Below are 17,710 nucleotides of genomic sequence, written 5' to 3'. Positions count from 1 at the left end.
TAGCGCGGTAACAGTAGGTTAAATGGTGAGGTCACGGTTGAGCCAGCAAGCAGATGAATGTCACGCTGTAGAAGATTCTAGCAGATGCAGACAGCTGCTCTTTCCACATCCGCATGGCACAGAGTGTCAGGTGAGGTTGCAAGCCTCCAAAGAGGAAGTGTCCCTTTGAGGTCATCACAGTGGACAGAGCCTGCTGTGGATGTAGTTTCTCCTGACTGACTCAGGAGGTAAAAGGGACCTTGGGCCTGCCATGTCTCATCAAGGACCCTGTTTCACTCAGTATCGAACAACTCAATTCCCCTTCCGTGTCCCTTCCCCTCTCGGCCCCTGTCACACAGTCATGCACGCGATCCTCTGTTGCATCCCAGGCCTCACCAGGAAAGTGGGGCAAGGGCCAGGATGAGGGAGGGTGTGTGCAGAGGCGCCCCCGCAGATGATTTGATGAGGTGGAGATCTTGGAGAACAGTGGGCGCCCGCCAGCCCTGCCCTTGGTAGCTGGGAACGCGGAGGGTCTGGGACATTCCCGAAGGGAGCTCCCAGCCTCCCTGGCCAGTCCTCTCTCACGTTGTTCCGTGTGAGAACAGCCCTGTCTGTGCCGGGGCCTCGGAGCCACCCACCTCCACATAATCAGTGACTGTATGTGTGGAAAGGTGGAGAATGGTTCACTAACTGTGGGGCTTGCCATGGGAGGTTGGTAAGGGCTCCAGCACGTTGCAGCACCTTCCCAGTGCCCAAGGTCAAAGCGCAGCTGCCTCCTCAATCTTTAGTCCTTCCACACCAACCGCAGGCAGATCTTCCAAAGACACGGGCTTGCCAGAGATGCCTTTGCCCTGTGCCACCCTGAGAACAGGTGTTGCCAGAGCCTCTCAATTTTCCTTCCCGCCTCTGCCAGCAAAACATGGTGCCGTGCATAATAACACAGCTTATCTACATGTTCAGTGTAATATTTGACTCCATTCTCTTAAAAATGGGGAACATTTTATTTTCCTATAGGTAGATAGTTGAGAAAGGTGTGTGTGTGGGGGGGAGGGGGATGGGGGGACGGCAGAGGATAACTATATCCTGGGCCCTGACAGAGGCTAGGAAGCCATACAAGATGGCGGTTTGGAGCGGGGGTTCACACCCAGCTCTGCCGCTTGGTAGGTGTGTGATTGTGGGCAAGATACTACACCTCTTGGTGCTTTAGTTTCCTCATTTACATGTGGAGAGATAATAATACCACCTAGCAGATAGTAAGCCCCATAGTTAACTAACTTTGTTGTTGTTGGAGAGAAAAGGCGTTTGTGCCTGGGCGGTGCGCATGACAATCCATTTAACCTGCTTCCTGCTTTGTTGCATTAAACCCAGACAGCACGAGGGTTGTGTGTGCATTTTAGGACTTTTTCAGAAAACAGGCTTTTGCAGATTGGGGGGCGGGGGTGGTTTCAGAGAGAAAAGATTGGAGAGCTTCCCTTAAAACCTTCAAATCTACCCTTCATTTGTGCACACATCAGGGCCCCCTTTTCTCGGTTAGCAGGAGGCCTACCTGTGTCAAAGCAAGCAGCTTTCTCACCACCTTCCCATGCTCCCGAAACATCCAGTGACCCTCTGGACTTGTGGCCATGGACACTTGGCAGACGGGGTGAAGCTGCCCCGTGTTTCACACGGCTGGCGGTGGGGAGGCCGGCTGAGCAAATGGAATGTGCCAAGCTTTTCAATGTCATGTCTGTGGACCGTGTTGGCAGGCCCATGCAGAGCTCCACAATAAACCTGTCACAGATGCATTGACTCACTGGGCCTTTATTTGTCATCACTGCATTCTGTGGCCTTGTGTTCTCTTGCCAGCAAAGACTGGAACGTTCAGCCCCAAAACATGCCAGAAGCTTGCTTTTTTTTTTTTTTTTTTAAAGCAGCCATGCAGCTTGGATAAGGGACGTGTGTCACTAGGGGTGCTTCCCCAAGGTGCCATCTCCACAGCAGCCACCCCCAGCATGCTCAGAGGCTGGGATGTAAATTCTGGCCTGCCCCACTGCATATACCCTCAGATGCCTCTCAGGAACCAGAGCTTTGGGCCGTGGATGCCTCTGCTCTGTTTGCCAGGCCTCCAGCAGCGTGTGAGCCCGCAGTCTTCCCCTTTCTTTCCTCTCTAGGGCATCACCTTGGAGTTCCGAGGCCCCCGTGGGAAGGCCCCCACAGTCAGAATCCTCTAACGGCCCTCCACTCACGTGGTCTCGGGTAGGAACCTTCACCCCATCCCATCCTCCTGGGGCAGAAATACCTCTTCCAGTTCCCCCCACCCCCCACACCATCCCCACTCTGTGTCGAAGGCTTGGACATCACCTGTGAGACCAGGAGGGGCCCAGCCTACCCACGTTTCCCCGGCAAGCAGCTGAGTCGTGGCTGAGAAATATGGACCCAGGTGATAGGGCTGAGCTCAATGAGATGCAAGCAGACAAGGCACCAGCTCTCCTGAAGCTTATAGGAGCAGGAGGTGACCACCAGCAGACATAAGCAAAATCATTTCAGCTGGTGGTGGATGACTGAGGGTCAGGGCTATTGCAGACAGTGTGGCCCCCCCGGGAAGGCCTCTCTGGAGAGGTGACGTGGGGGTGGAGATCTGACCGCAGTAAAGGAGCCGGCATGCAAAGATCAAGGGGAAGAGGGTTCTTAGCCCGATGAACAGCAAGTGCAAAGGCCCTGAGGGTGAATGAGGTGTTTCTGCCCCTCTTGGAGGGGTGCACCAGTCTTCTAACTGGTCTCTTCCACGCTCGCCTCTTCTCCACACGGTGGGCAGAGAGGCATTTTCAAAACCCCACTGTTGCTTAAAATCATCCAGGGGCTTCCCAGTCCTCGTGGGATAAAGACCTAAATCTTGTAGTCGGTCTGCAAGGCCCGCTGGGTGGGCTACCTTCTCCCGCCCATCTGGCAGCCCCTTCTCCTCACGTATACCTATTTGTGCTCAACTTGTAGCACAGCGCAGCCATCACTGCCTCAGGGACGCCTTCCCCAGCCAGGGTCTTCCTTTCTGAATTGCTAACAGGACCACCCATAGGGGGCTACTGTCATCTAAAAACCCAGTGTTCAGCACCAAAATGTGTTGCAAGTTCAGAGGCCATGGGCCTGTGCAGCTTGCAGGGGGGAACACTGATGCTTGCAGAGGCGAAGTCCCAGGCTGGGCCCCTGACAGAGCTGGCCTCCAGCATCCCGGCCAACGTTTGAGTCACCGCGATGACCCTCAACAAAAGTCTAGGCTTCTGTTGCCCCAGTGGACTTCCTCTGGCCGTCTTGAAAACTGTCTCTTCTGACCTCCAACCACTTGATGGAGAGGTCAGCTTTAATCCCTGGTCTTCACTGTGGCGTCCAAGGCCCACGCTGGAGAGGAAGTGAGGGGTGAGCAGACAGCATGGACATGGAGCCTTGTCCCGAGGTGGAAATCCGTGACTCAGCCCCCAGAGCCTCCTCCTCCCAGTGCTCTGTACCTGCACGTCCAGTGGGAGGCGGTGTACGGGCTCGGGGCCACGGACCCCCATCATTCGACCCCACCCTACCTGTCGAGTCTGACCCAATCAGACCTTCCCTTCTCTCACCAGCTCCCCAGGATCCTTGCGTCCAGCTGAAGCCACTGGTAGGCGCCATCTTTTCTGTCTGCACCCGCCCACCCTCAGCCCTCCTTTCTCTGCCGTCTGGCCAGCTCCATTGACCGCCATGACTCCGCTCTTTGTTGAATTCCTAGTTACTTGTCATAAACAAACACAAGTGGATAGACTGATGCACAGACACACAGGTACTCTGATTGCCCTAATTAGACTGTGAGCTCCTTGGGGACAAGGCCATATCCCATTAAGACCTACACAATAACACACTAATACGTAGTGACGTACCTTCCCTTGTGTGGTTTATTATTTTGTGACGCCCAATCTCCTCTTAGATTATAAACTGGGGGGCAGCATCGACCTCACACACTCACCTGTCTCCCAGGGTGCCTCGTTCATGGCAGCTGCTCAGGAAGTGTTTGTGGTGGACAGTCCTGTGTGGCCCTCCCGTAGTCCCACGGGCGTGAGGGGAAGGACACTCAGTGTTCAGTCTTCCCTGCTGTGTGTGGCCAAGAACCCTGCACAAACCTACGGGCGGGGCGGCACCACTGTTTAAAAGGTAAATTCACATGAGAAGACCCTGGAACAGGAAATGAGCTTACTAATCATAAGATTTGTTAGTCAGCATTCTTATAACCACCCTAAACATGATATTCTTATGTATGAGTTTGGTTTTCTGTCTTCCCCCACTACAGTGGAAACTCCAGAAAGCAGGGGTCTGAGCACACCCCTGCAGTTGCTGAAAATAAACAGGAAGCGTCTTGGGCTCAGGTCGTCGCTTGTGTCTCAAAAGTCAGTTTGCCAAGTAAGGAGAGACCCCAGGGGACCAGGCTGTCCTTAGACCCTTGTGCAGAAAGTTCTGTTGGGATGAGAAGGACACCTGCCCCTCGGGACCACCCAGAGCTGCTCTGGCCTCCAGAGCATCCTGTGGGCTGGGCCGCCCAGGACTGGGCAGCCAAAGGTCATTTTCAGAGGAGACCTGGCTCCCTTGACCCAGCCTGGCTGCCCCTTACAGCCCCTGATAGCCTCAGGCTCCAAGGACAAATGTCCACTCAGCCAGGTCTTGTAGGAATATACCGGGAATGAACTGGGTACGGACGACCCGTAGGCCCACTCTTTGAAAAGTTGGCGGTTTCCTTGTGATTCTCTATTTCCCAAGACACCAGGAGCAAAGGTTTTAGCAGAAGTCACCATACGTCTCTGGACTCTGCTGTCCCATCTATAAAATGCGGGTGTGGAGTGAAGCGACAGTTTAAGCCCTGGCCCTAGAATTGAGGGTCAGTGGCTTCCAGGAACAGAGCATCAGAGGCTCTCCGGGCTGCGGATGGCCTCAGAGGGATGGCATTCTGTGGTTACAGCCATCACGCCCCTTTGAACAAGTCGCTTGAGTGATCTGCCTTGGGCTGGATTCGGTTCCACAGTTGTGGCAACTCTCATGTTGCATGTGCCTGGGCAGGTCTAATTTCTGACTCTCGCTTCCTGTTCACAGCAGGCGTCTTGATTTCCAGGCAACCTTCCTGCTGATGGAGCGGTCCTCACTCTGGTTGCACATCGGAACCACCTGGAAGCTTTACAAATGATGGATGCCTGGGTTGCCCCTGGCATGCCGGGTTTGGTTGGTCTGGGGTACAGTAGGACATGCGGCTTTTGAGAAGCTCCAAGGTGATCCTGACTTGCAGCTGAACTCAAGTGCCACAGCCCTCATCCACGCAGCTGCCACGATGATTCTCCTGAAATGCAGCCAGGACGAAAATACAGCTGCCTCACTCTGGGGTTCAAAGCCTCTTCGACTGTACTTCCCTACCTGTTTTGGGCTGAATTATGTCCCCCAAAATTCATATGCTAAACCCCTTACCCGTACTATGTCAGAATGTGAATGTATTTGGAGATAGGGCCTTCAAAGAGGTGATTAAGTTAAAATGAGGCCATTAAAGTGGGGCCTTTCCCAATCTGACTGGTGCCCTAAGAAGAGGAAATTTGAGCACAGAGAGTCACCAGGGACGATGATCATGTGCAGAGGGAAGGCCATGCGAGGACACAGAGAGAAGGGGCCATCTGCCAGCCTAAGAGAGGGACCTCAGAAGACACCAGAGCTGCCAGCACCTTGATCTTGGACTTCCAGCCTCCAGAACTGTGAGACAATACATTTGTGTTGTCTAAGCTGACCGTCCGTGGAACTTTGTTACAGCAGCCCGAGCTGACTAATACGTCACCTGTCCAGCAAGGCAAGAGGCACAGTGGTTTAAGAGCAGGATCTCTAGGGTTGAACTCCCTCTGCCATGTGTTAACTGAGACTTTGGCAAGTTACTTGACTTCTCTGTGCCTCAGTTTCCTTGTATGTTCAACGGAGAATAACAACAATCGCTGCCAAATAGGATTATTGGTGAGGATGCAATGAGTTCATGGACATACTGTGCTTGGAGCCGGTGGGCTCACGGTAGCATTCAGGGTGAACTCCCCTTAACTCGCTGTGTCCATGTAAGAAATGTCCAAACTTGTAGAGAATTTTATAAGAGTTTATTTGAGCCCAAACTGAGAACAGTTGCCAGGAAGAGGTTCTGAAATGCTTTGGAGAAGAACAATTTTGCAGCTTCTTTGATGGACTTGAGATTAAGGAGGGGGTATAAGGAAGATTCCATGGAGGTGGGAGGAAGAAAGGCGGGGATTGGATTAGGGTAGTTAAGATGATTATGTGCTCTCTTGAGCGGGGTTACACCCTCGAGGAGTATTACTTCAGGCATTTCAAGATGTATTAACCTAGATGCACAAGAACAGTGGGCAGGCTGGCTTACAAACCTTTCTCTAAGGACATTACAGGGCTAGGGCATGAGCATCCACCATGACCTGCCCAGTCAGGAATTTATGATTTATTACAGCACCCCTTTTTCAACCACACCTGTTGCCCCAGCATCTGCTTCCCCCTTCCTCACCTGGTTCCTGGGGTCCAGGCACTCCTTTCTTACGCCCCTTTCCTGCGATGCTTGCGATGCTTGGATCCCTCGCTACTACCCACCCAGCCTGATATTTGCCTGATGAAGTCCAACTCAGATTCCTCCTCCGCAGGAAAATATTGCCAGAGCCCTTGAGTCAAAACTACTGTCTCCTCCCTCATCGTCCCACAAAAAATGTTTGTATTTATAACACCCCAGTCTACCTTGCATACCCAAAGGATTCATTTAGGACCACTGCGTAAGATACATACAATACTGCAGAATAGTGCATGTGGAAAGCAAAAGGAAGAAAGAAAAACAAGGGTGGTGACGTAAATGGGGCCAGGAATGAGCTAATAGAGGCATACCATCGGGCACTTGATGCCACACCAGGAATTCCAGTGTCAGTTATAAAGCCATGAATAATGTGCCTTTAATAAAATAAATTACTAACATTCGTATTTATGGAAAATAAAGAGATGACTTATCCCAGAATAATTTGATTTGCACCACTTCTCATAGCCATTCAACTGCCCGACAGCCCATGTAGACCGCATTCCTCTTCCTGGGAGAAAATTAAGCTTACCCGGAAACCACATTGGCATTTTTAAGCTTCTGGGTTATGACCAAATGCAGCTGAGCAGAAGCCCCCGGCTTCATGGGGCCTGGTGAGTCTCCCAGGCCTGGGCTCACCTGGACATAGGCATGGGAGGTTTGGTACCATCAAGTGGCATTCCACAGGCCTCTGTGCTCACCTGGCTTCTCAAGACCCCATGAAAATCCAAGCTTAGGGATTTGCAACTCTGAGGTCTCAAGGACTGATAACAATGTGCAGTGGTGCCCTCAGCGAGGTGCCTGCAATTCAGCAAGGATCAGAATCTGGATGGAATGCCCGAGCCTCCAGTAGACCAAAGCTCCCTAAGGAGAAGAACCCATCCTGTTTCATTCATCACCAATCTCTGCCACCCCACACATGCCAGTCTGCCTGGGAGGGTGAGGGCAGCACAACTGGATTCATATCCAAGGAGACTCCAGCGTTGCCTTTAGGGAATGTGGGCTCACCTGGCAGGAGAGACCAGGACCACGAGGCCCCCGCTTCCTAGGACCAGGCCAACCCTGGAGAAGTCTTCAGTGTAGACAGGAGCTCCAAGAGCCTAGGTAACCTGTATCCTGCTGAGCCATGGCCATTTAGCCAGAGGATTGGGGTGAAATGTCCCCAGAGATGTCGGTATATCGTTTCCCTTGAAAATGAAAAACCATCGCCTGAGCTTCTACGAGTACATTGCTGATTGGTACCCAGCTCTCTCCCCCGGTCCCTCTGGCATCACGATCTTAGTAATCTACGTCCTACCTTATCTCCCACATGTACCTGGCTCGCTGGCCCCCACACCACACCCCCAACATAATGGCCCGTCCACCTGGCCATATGGAAACCCAGCACAAGTCGGACCTTCTTGCAGAGCCCTCCTCCCTTGGAACGAAGAGCATTTACTCTTCTGAGTCCTGCAGTCCCTGCCATCGGCACAGCTCACAGGTCCATTCTTTTTTTTTTTTTTTTTTTAGCGGAGCCATCCTGCTACCTGTTGGCAGCTCAGCGGCTGCTCAGCTCGGGCTGGACTTGAACTGCTGTTGCTCAGAGCTCAAACTCTTGAGCGAGCTCTTAACCAACTGAGCCACTCGGCCGGCCCTCACAGGTCCATTCTTTACTGCTTTCTATTTTAAATTTAATTTTCCTGTCGAGTCTCCCCAAGGGCTGTGAGTTTCCTTGAGGACAAGGACATTATCTTGCTATTTTCTGTTTCTCTTGGACTTCATAGGAACTTAATAAATATTTATTGACCAACTTACTGTATATGTTGGCTCTTTCATAACAGGAACAAGGTCTGTTTATTTGCTTTGCTCAGTGGCCAGCTTGCTGTGGGGGCTGGCTTGGTTTTCAAAATTATGGTCCTTTTTGGGAAAGGAAGTAGAATGGTTGGGGTGGGGGTGGGCGGTCGGAGAGGGGCGACGCTCACTTTTTACCCTAAATACTTCTGTATTCTTTGAACTGTTTACAAGAAGCATGCATGCATATATGACTTTTTTAATAAAGCAATTTATTTAGATTAGGCTTTTCATATGAACATTGTCCCATGGAGGGGACAAGGTGGCCTTTTTGAGTAAGATTTTCCCATGTTTTTCTCCAGTGTCCCCAGATCAAATCCTTTCAAACGGTCACTGTAGCTCTCTCCACTTTGTAAAAGGGTCTAACTATATGAAATTATAAGGGATAGCACATAGATTAGGAATTTTGTGTGGGCTATAATTGGGGATCATTTTTAACTGCCTGGAGTCATTTGCAATATTATCTCAGCTGTGAGGGGATTATACTTAGTTATAAGAATCCCTTCACGCCAAGATGTCCATGAAAAGTTTTTTTCACCAGGAAAGGGAGCCAGCAAACCATGTTTATCCTGGTTCCCAAAGGAGAGAGGGACGATGTCCCTCCACCCCTAAAGAAAACTCTCTTATTTGAAATGTCTTTTCCGTTTACCCTGCTTTGAATAATGGAGTTTTTAAACTCTCTTATTTTTCTAAATACTACATTTACAAAGGAAGGATATTTTTGAGTTCCAAGTGCCTATTTCAAGTCTTTAATGGTTCTCTTGGTCTGGCATTTACCAGCAAAGATTCTTTAGAAAGCATCCTATGGGTCAGTTCAGTAGCTGAAGAGACGATTCCAAGCCAATGGTGCTGGCGCCTAATGCTAAGACAAATCTCTCCACAAAATCTTCGCTTTTCATTGTGTTCTGGGGCCTGGAGAGGCCATCTGGGCCATCTCCCCGTCTCCAGGAAGACTGGTAGGTGGACCTGCCTGGGATGGAATGTGTTGGGCACGCAGCCCAGACTTCTCAGCTCCATCGGCTCTGGCTTGGGCCTGCTGGGTGGGCTGACTGCAAGGCCAGAGCTGCCCAGAGGAGGAGGCCATGCCCTCGACCTGCCATCAGCAGACCTCCCATCCACCCTGACCTGGCTTCAGCATCTGGGCTCCTTGGACCAATGGCCCGAATCCACCCTGGACCTCCTGCTTGTACTCTGGCTCTGAGCGTCTTCAAAACTGGGTGCATACAACTTGAAGACTCAGGACTTCTGAAATCCAAAGCAAGCCAGTTCCTGTCATCTTGCCTCACAAGTCCTTGTTTCTGGTTCCTCAGTCATTCTGAGTGTGTCTTCTGGTCACTTGTGCCAGCCTTGCAGCAGACTGTCATTCGGGTCTAGTTGAGTTGTCAGTTTCTAGTAATGTGACTGTTTCCCAATGGGATGCTGCTGGCATCTGGGGTGAGCAATTCTCTGTCCTGTATATTGCAGATCATCTGGCAGCCCTGGTCCAACCCACCAAAGTCCAGCAATCAGCTCTAGTCGTTATGACAACCAAGAATCCATTCTCAGCCTGGGTTTGCAGGAGGGTGCAGTACAACCCTCAGACTGGTGGGGGCAGTTCATCCTGTGGAGAGCAGTACCACTCTTAGCCTGGGAGGGCAGTACCACCTTGGGAGGGTGGCGGAGTAACAGTATCACCTTTAGCCTGGGGAGGAGGGCAGAACCATCTCCAGCCTGGGGGGACAGTGCCATTCTCAGCCTGGTGGGGGAGCAGTATCACCCTCAGCCCTGAGGGGGGGGGTTGCAATACCACCCCCTGTTGAGGACTACTGAACCCCAAGTTTCTTCGCTGTACACTCTGCACCCACCAGCACCCAGCAGTTAGTGCCAGACTCATGGTAGACCATCAGGAAATATTTGTCAAAATATTTGCTCAAGATAATGAATGAACGAATGGAAGAGATCCATGAACAACCTTGAAGGGGAACTGGGAACCCTATAAAATTGTGTGCAAAATGAGTGTGTATGTTGTGTGCATCATACACATGTGTTTTCTGGGGCAAGAGTTATAGCATCCATCAGATTCCCCAAGGGAATTTGTGACCTAAAGGGACGTTTGAAGACTGGCTCCACCAGTGTCCACTACTAGCCTAATGTTTGTGTCCCTGCAAACACCGCTGCACAGTGCTTGTGAGTTTTAGAACTGCGGCTCTGTACCGACATGCTGCTATCCCTGCAGAGAGGAATGTACTAGAAATTCCAGGGGGAATCTGCTTCTGTGACTTCACACAGGTCCCTGTAATGGAAGGGCTGCACTCCTCCCTTTAAGAAGAAATGACCCTTTGATTCACTAGCAGACAAGTTTGGTAAGAATAGGGCAGGAATGAGACGTGTTCCTCCCCAACTCAAGAATATTTCCTGATGGCTCTCCTAATGAAAGCCAAGAAAATTGGTGACGTTCCTCAGTTGGCCATAATAAGCCAGAGCTCATGCAGCAGCTCTTCAGAGGCTGGCTGAATGGAGGAGTGAGCAGTTGTAACTTGCTTCCTTTCTGCCAGTCCATTGTTGATGCCATTGTTTTAATAAAACACAAGCAACACCCCGAAGCAGGAAGAAACCTGGGCCAAGCTAGTGGCTGCAGAGGGCCTCATTCCAGATACAGCTGCAGACCTGCCTGAAGGTTCACACTCAGCTCGTGACCCTCTGCAATGATAGGTTGGCCGCACTACAGTGGCTTTGAATGAGGGTTGGATGGATAGATGCGGAAGGTGTTAACATAATGATGGCTCATCCTTGCTGGCTTCCCGGCACCCATTTGCCTGTCCCGGGATCGTTCTGTCTCAGGAAGGGGAGCTACAAGCATTCCAGGAAGGACATTTAGCCAGGGGAGGGCACATAATTGGGGGCTGGAAGCACCCCAGCTCAGACCTCATCTCTAGCACAGTGGAACATTTGCCAAGAAATCTATGATATCATTTGCCCCAGAGGGATCATTCTATTTGCAGAAGCTGGCAGCATATAGACTAGATCAGTCATGAGCTCAGAAAACTCCCTTGGGGGAAGATAGAAACTCTGAGGAACCCCGGATAGTTCAGAGCAGGCTTCTCAAACTTGCGTGCACCTAAAATTATCACCTGGAGAGCTTGTTAAATCAGATTCCAGGGCCCCAACTCCAGACAGTCTATACATCAGGGACTTGATAATTTGCATTTCTAACACGCTCCCAGGTGACGCTGATGCTACTGGTCCCTGAAACAAACTTTGAGAACCACTGGTCCCACCAAGGGTTTTCACACTGCGCCATTGCGCCCCCTTGTGGGGACAAGAAGGGATGAAAAAAACAAGTGAATGGGACTCAGTGCTCCCATCCCCACCACGATGCAGGACACCTCCCAGTCTATTTTATAAATCTGATTTCTGTGATTAAATGAGGAACCCCTAATAAAAAGGAAGGGGTGATCACTGGCCTGAAAGAGGTGGATCCAGGCCTGCCTGAGGGGTGTTCCCAAGAACCTCCCCTCCCCTCCTCATTCCAGCGTCCCTGTGTCATAGGGCAGCATCTGCCAATAACCCAAGAACATTCGAAGCAAACGCAAACCCAAAGAACCCAAAGGGTAAGCACCACCTCGCCCCATCTCGGGTTGCAGAGCCATTCCCTCGGGCATTTTTGGCCACAGCAGTGGTCTTGTGCCAGCTCTCTGCAGCTGGAGGGGTTTCCCTTTCTGCCTGCAGGCTCACTGCTCAGCTTCCACAGGCAGGGGGCAGCGGCCCAGCACTGGATGGTCCCCAGGTCCGCAAGAAACGTCAGCATAGGCACCCCATCACCCAAAACCAACCTTATGTCCTGCCTGTAACTTGGACCCAACACCCGTGTTCTAAGGTGGAGCCCAGTGTCTGGGGTCCACCTGTTGGGGTTTGACTCTTGGCGTCACCACCTCCCAGCTGAGATGTGGTGTAAGTCTTAGTTTCCTTGCCTGTACGATGGAGGTAATTGTAGTACCTATGTGAGTGTTCAACGCAGCTGTCAGTGTAAACCTCTTTGTACTGTGCCTGGCATGGTGGGAGCCCTCAGGAAACGTGGGCCAGTTTTACTAAGTCCTCTCTCTTAACGTTATTTCAGTGGTTTGGATAAAGCAGGAGTGAGCCACCCGTTTTAGTGTGCTAGAGCTGTTGTAACAAATGACCGCAAACTGGGTGGCCTACAACAACAGAAATTCATTTTCTCACAGTTCTGGAGATGAGAAGTACAAAGCCAAGGTGTTGGCAGAGTCATGTTCCTCTGAAGGCTTTAGGGAAGAATTTGTTTCGTGCCTTTTTCGTAGCTTCTGGTGGCTGCTGGCAATCCTTGGGGTTTCTTGGCTTGTAGATGCGTCATGCTCATATCTGCCTCCATCACCATGTGGCCTTCTTTCTGTCTATCTCTGTCTTGTTTTCTTCTTCTTTTTTTTTTTATTTAAAAATATTTATTTTTCAGTTACCATTGACATACAATGTTATTGTAGTTTCAGGTTACAAAACAACACAGTGATTAGACGTTTCTATACTTCCCAAAGTGATCACCCTGATAAGACTATTACCCATCTGTCACTGTACATGTTATTGTTGTCTTGTCTTCTTATAAGGACAGAAGTCATATTGGATTAGGGCCCACCCTGAGTATGACTTCATCTTGATTCAATGACATCTGCAGAGATAAGGTCACATTCACAGGTACCAGGGGTTAGCACTTGAACATATCTCTGGGTGGGGTACACAATTCGACCCACAACACTGCCCGACTGGGGTGAGACACAGGCCCAGCAGCTGTGAGGCCTGGAGGATCGCCACCGTGAAGCTGTGTGGGCTTCCCCAGATTTGGGCTAAATTGTCCTGATGGTTGTGTTTTCCAGGGTGCTCAGACTTACATCTCTTGGATATGTTGACCCCAACTGAAAGAAAGCGACAAGGGTACATCCACGAGCTCATTGTCACAGAGGAGAACTATGTGAATGACCTGCAGCTGGTCACAGAGGTAACAGCAGCTGTGGGTGCTGGGGAGGACTGGGGAGCACTAGCAGAGGGTGGGGAGAGGAGGAGGGCCCTGCCAAGGAGGCCTATGTCCTGATTCTGAGCCTGAGAAGCTTTTGGATGTGTGGGGAACATCTGGAAGGTAAACCACATAGGAGATTCTTACCCAAGAGAAGATGGAGATATTCTCATTCTTGGCCAACTCTGAGTTCTGCCCACAGAGCAGCAGAGTCCACTCAGGTCAAGGGACAAGCGAGTCTGTGAGGCGCTGTGTGGGCAGAGACACGTGGACTATGAGCTGGGCGTCCAGGCTCTACGCAGTTACAGCTCAGCCACCAACTATTGGGTTGTCGGAAAAGTCCTGACGTGTTTTTTCTATGTCTTTCATTGCAAAAATGCGTCATGACTTTTCCGACAACTCAATAGTTGATGCACAGAGCATGTCACATCTTCCCCTGGCCCTCGGGGTTGGCATCTAAAAGGCAGCCATCTGGCTGCTCTCTGCACTCATTCCTAGCGCTACATATTGCTTCTGAGAAAAATCTGTTGCTGAGAATGAAGATGTTTCCTCTAGGTCCCTGGGCACCACCTGTCCCAGACGACCTCTCATTTTGTCTCTCCTCCTGGGTAGCCCTTGAAGGGCCTTGGCCACCCTGTCCAGAAGGGTGGAGACATACCAAGTTGGGAACCTCTGCTGTGCAAGAAGCCTTTTGTTCACGCACCTGGGAAGTTACCACATTCGGAAATAGGCGTTTGCAGAACTGAATGTCAGGGTCACTCTGCAGTTTGGAAAGTACTGTTATAGTTTAGAAACTCCGTTCCCCCCACACCAGCCCCCTCGCACCTGACGGTTGTGGAACCATCTCTGAGAGTCTTACCAACCAGGAAAGACGTGACTTGGCCGCACAGTGTTAAATGTGTACAGGATGCAGGATGGGCTGCTGGCCCACAAGACCACCATTAATGCATAGAAAACGTGAGTGCAAATTCAAAAAAGGCACTTGACTGTCACTAAATATACAGTCTAGGGTGTCCAGGATGTGTGTGTCACCCCTTTGGGTATGGCCCCTGTGTGCAGTGGCCTGGTGTATGCCAGGTTCAACATCGGCTTAAGGACTCAGGAAGAACAGTGCTCCCAGGGAGCAGCCTCAGTGCAGCCAAGTTTGCATAAAGCCAGGCTGTCTCCATCCCTATGGAGGCTTCAGGACAGGGGGCTGCCTCCAGCGCAGGTAATAGTTCTGTGGGCGGGACCCACCACATGGGTTTGGGGGACATCTGTGGTTTCCTGCAAGTCGCCCAACCACACGGAGCTTGGGCGGGCCTGTTTTTTGCCTGGAGCCCAGGAGAGGAGCCTCGCCAACCCTCTCCCAGGCCCGCACGTGCTGGCCCTGTCCCAGATACAGCCCAGGCTGAGGGCAGAGCATCGAGTCTGTCACCGAGGCTGCTGGTTGGAGGCTGCCAGGAGCTGCTCTCCTCAGACGGTGCAAGGCTTGACTGCAGTAGACACTGCAGGCGAGGAGGAAGTAGTGTCCCACATCCACGTGCATCTTTAAGCCCCTCACTTTTCCCACGGTGCCCATGTCTTTATCGCAGGCAGGTAAGACTCTGTGAGGCTTTGTCCAGGCTTCTTGGCTTTGTCCTGGTGCAGTGGCCTCCTTTGCAGAACAGCGCAGACGTGATGGGGACCCCCCTCCCTGCCCAAGCAGAGGAGGGGCCATCTGCTTCAGAAACTCTGCAGGAAGGCAGGCGTCCTGCTTCTGGGCCTCCCAGCAAAGCTGCAGACGCCTTGGTCCTTTGCATCGCTCTGAATGGATCTGTGTGTGTGTGTGTGTGTGTGTGTGTGTGTGTGTGTGCGCGTGTGTTTGAGTTTTAAGCTAACTGCTTTCTGAACTGCTTCGTTTTCTGCACCTGTAGATCTTTCAGAAACCCCTGATGGAGTCTGAGCTGCTGACAGAAAAAGAGGGTGCTATGATTTTTGTTAACTGGAAGGAGCTGATTATGTGTAATATCAAACTGCTGAAGTAAGCCTCTCTTCTCTAATCCTGGCCTCGCTTCTCCCCCTCTGCTCTCACACACTAGCACTTCCGAGTGGGTTCGTCCGTGTGTCCTCCCCACCACGCATGCCTCCCTGTGTTTCTTTCTGCCTTTTTTGCTCATTTCTACTCATAAGCACCATTGCTCTTTTTTTGCTCTGATGCCTTCCAAAACACCCCCCCAAATTTTCATGGTAGAGAGAGTTAATTGCCAAGGCACCTCAGGTTCTGCTTTCACTGTGGTTCTAGAATGTCCAGAGCTAGGCCAATTCCGGGTCCGTCCTGGGGCGTAGGGCAGCCCCACCCGCCTTTCCTCAGACCTGGGCCTCCATGGCCAGTATCGGTCCCTTGAGGCATCCTTGGCTCCTGTGGGTGGAGAGGGTGGAACTGCCCACATCAGCAGCATCCTCAGGATAGCTCTCTGAGAAGCTGGCCCGGAGTGCTGCTATTTTATTCCTGGTTTAGTTCTCAGAGGCCGCTGCAGGGCTGAGGAGAGACACTGGGCCAGGCGTCAGGAGACCTGGGCTTGGAACCCAACTCGCTGCCCTTTCTCTGTGAGCCCGTTTCCCTACCTGTAAACCGAGACGATTGGATTACATCATCACAAAGGTCTCTTCCAGTTCTAAAAAACAAAAAACAAAAAAACCTTCCAAAGGTGTGTCCACCAGGTCCTCATTATAACAGCGCTTGTTAGAACAGATTAATCTGTGGTGACACAGGCAGCTGGCAGGAATGGGGCTCGAGAATGGAGCACAGCCCCCCAGGAACATGGGTCCATTCCTAAGCTCTATGTTCATGTAATCAGGAAGTGGCTATTTCCTGAACATGGCCCCTGTGTTCTTCTCGCAGGGTAATTTCACGTGCCCACCTTCTCGAGTGTGTGTCTGGGAGTGGATGAGGGATGGGGCAAGGAGGCACAGACATAGATGTGAGGAAAATATATAACATCTGCCCTTTCTATGTTCTAGAACACAAATAATCAAAGACGACCCCAGGGGGTTTCAGAGAAAGTGTTTTTATTATTATTATTATTATTATTATTATTATTAGTTTCAGGTGTACAAAACAATGTAATAGTTAGACATTTCACCCCTCGCAAAGTGATAACCCTCCTCCCCCAATCTATTGCCCCTCTGACGTCGTAAATATCTGTGACAATTCCATTGACTCACACTACACTGTACACCTGAAGCTGAAGCTGAATAATATTGAATGTCAACTATAATTTAATATATATATAGTCACAGGATATGGAGTATAGTATAGGGAATTGAATCAATGGAGAAAGTATTTTCATTATCCTCCTTGAGGAGGAAGTTCTAGAATCTTCAGAGCTTATGTCTGGGTCAAACTCAGGCTCACATCCTGCTATTGCCCTGTGTGTCTTTGGGCAGGTCACGTAACGTTCCCTGGGCCTCAGTGTCCTCATCTGTACTATGGGGATGAGACTAGTACCTACCACATGGGGTTCTGATTAGGGGCCCTTTAGACCACGGGCGTCTGGTTCATAGTAAGTGCTGGGCCCGGGCCCCGGGGACCCTGGTGGTGGGGGCTGAGCACCTAACTTCGCTTGGAGAGAGGCTCCCCTGTCACCTGGGAGAAGGGGGGTTAGTTAACTCCTAAACCTACGAGTACTAAGCCTAAAGTGTTGGAAACAAGTTGTTTTAAAATAGTCACAAAGGCTCTCTGTTGAAACTATACCTACAACTTAAAACCACTTTTCCTTGCACTGCTATCAGTCGAGGGTCGGGGAGGTGGGGGATGTTTCTGATGTCCCCAAGTGCCCCATCCCCCGACGTGCTTGGCCTGAGGAAAGCTGTGCTGCGGACATTGCTGCCATGACTTTGTGTTGCCTCCTCTCCTTCCTGCTCCTGTCAGGGGAGCACACGCCCCTTTCCTGAGCTCTTCAGGGCCAGGCCTGCCCCTCCTTTCTGTTAGAGCTGATGTGCTCACAGCCCTAGAGGTAGGAATTCAGAGTGCAGTCACAGCTGGCAAACAAGGCCCAGAGAGGTTGGGTGACTTGCCCGAAGTCACACAGAAGGGGAGCTTGTGCCCGGGGCTGCTCTGTGGGTGACACCCAGGGTCCTGCAGGAGGTTCCGCCCCCACCTGCCCCCAGTGGAAAGAATGTAGAACCAGGAGGCAGACGTCCCAAGTTTTCGTCTGGGGTCTAGCACCTTCTAACCTGTTCTGGGCAGTTTCCTTGGGCAGATGACTCTCTGACCTTTTGTTTTATTTTATTTATTATTATTATTATTATTTTTTTTTTAAAGATTTTTATTGGGGAATTGGGGGGATGGGAACAGTGCT

The 17,710-nt window shown here is 51.0% G+C and overlaps 1 protein-coding gene across 1 annotated transcript in view; it reads left to right on the top strand.

The window, feature by feature from the left end:
- The window catches only part of ITSN1 (intersectin 1), a 200,677-nt gene that overhangs the window by 163,019 nt on the left and 19,948 nt on the right, over positions 1 to 17,710 (top strand). Inside the window, exons 24-25 of the mRNA XM_019626944.1 lie at positions 13,252 to 13,373; positions 15,284 to 15,390. Of these exons, the coding sequence (XP_019482489.1) occupies positions 13,252 to 13,373; positions 15,284 to 15,390 (229 nt within the window). The remainder of the gene's footprint in view (positions 1 to 13,251; positions 13,374 to 15,283; positions 15,391 to 17,710) is intronic.

This window comes from Hipposideros armiger, unplaced genomic scaffold (genome assembly GCF_001890085.2).
Source record: "Hipposideros armiger isolate ML-2016 unplaced genomic scaffold, ASM189008v1 scaffold_695, whole genome shotgun sequence".
Taxonomy (NCBI): Eukaryota; Metazoa; Chordata; class Mammalia; order Chiroptera; family Hipposideridae; genus Hipposideros; species Hipposideros armiger.
The sequence above is the reverse complement of the archived record's forward strand: the minus strand, read 5'-3'. Positions and strand labels throughout refer to the sequence as shown.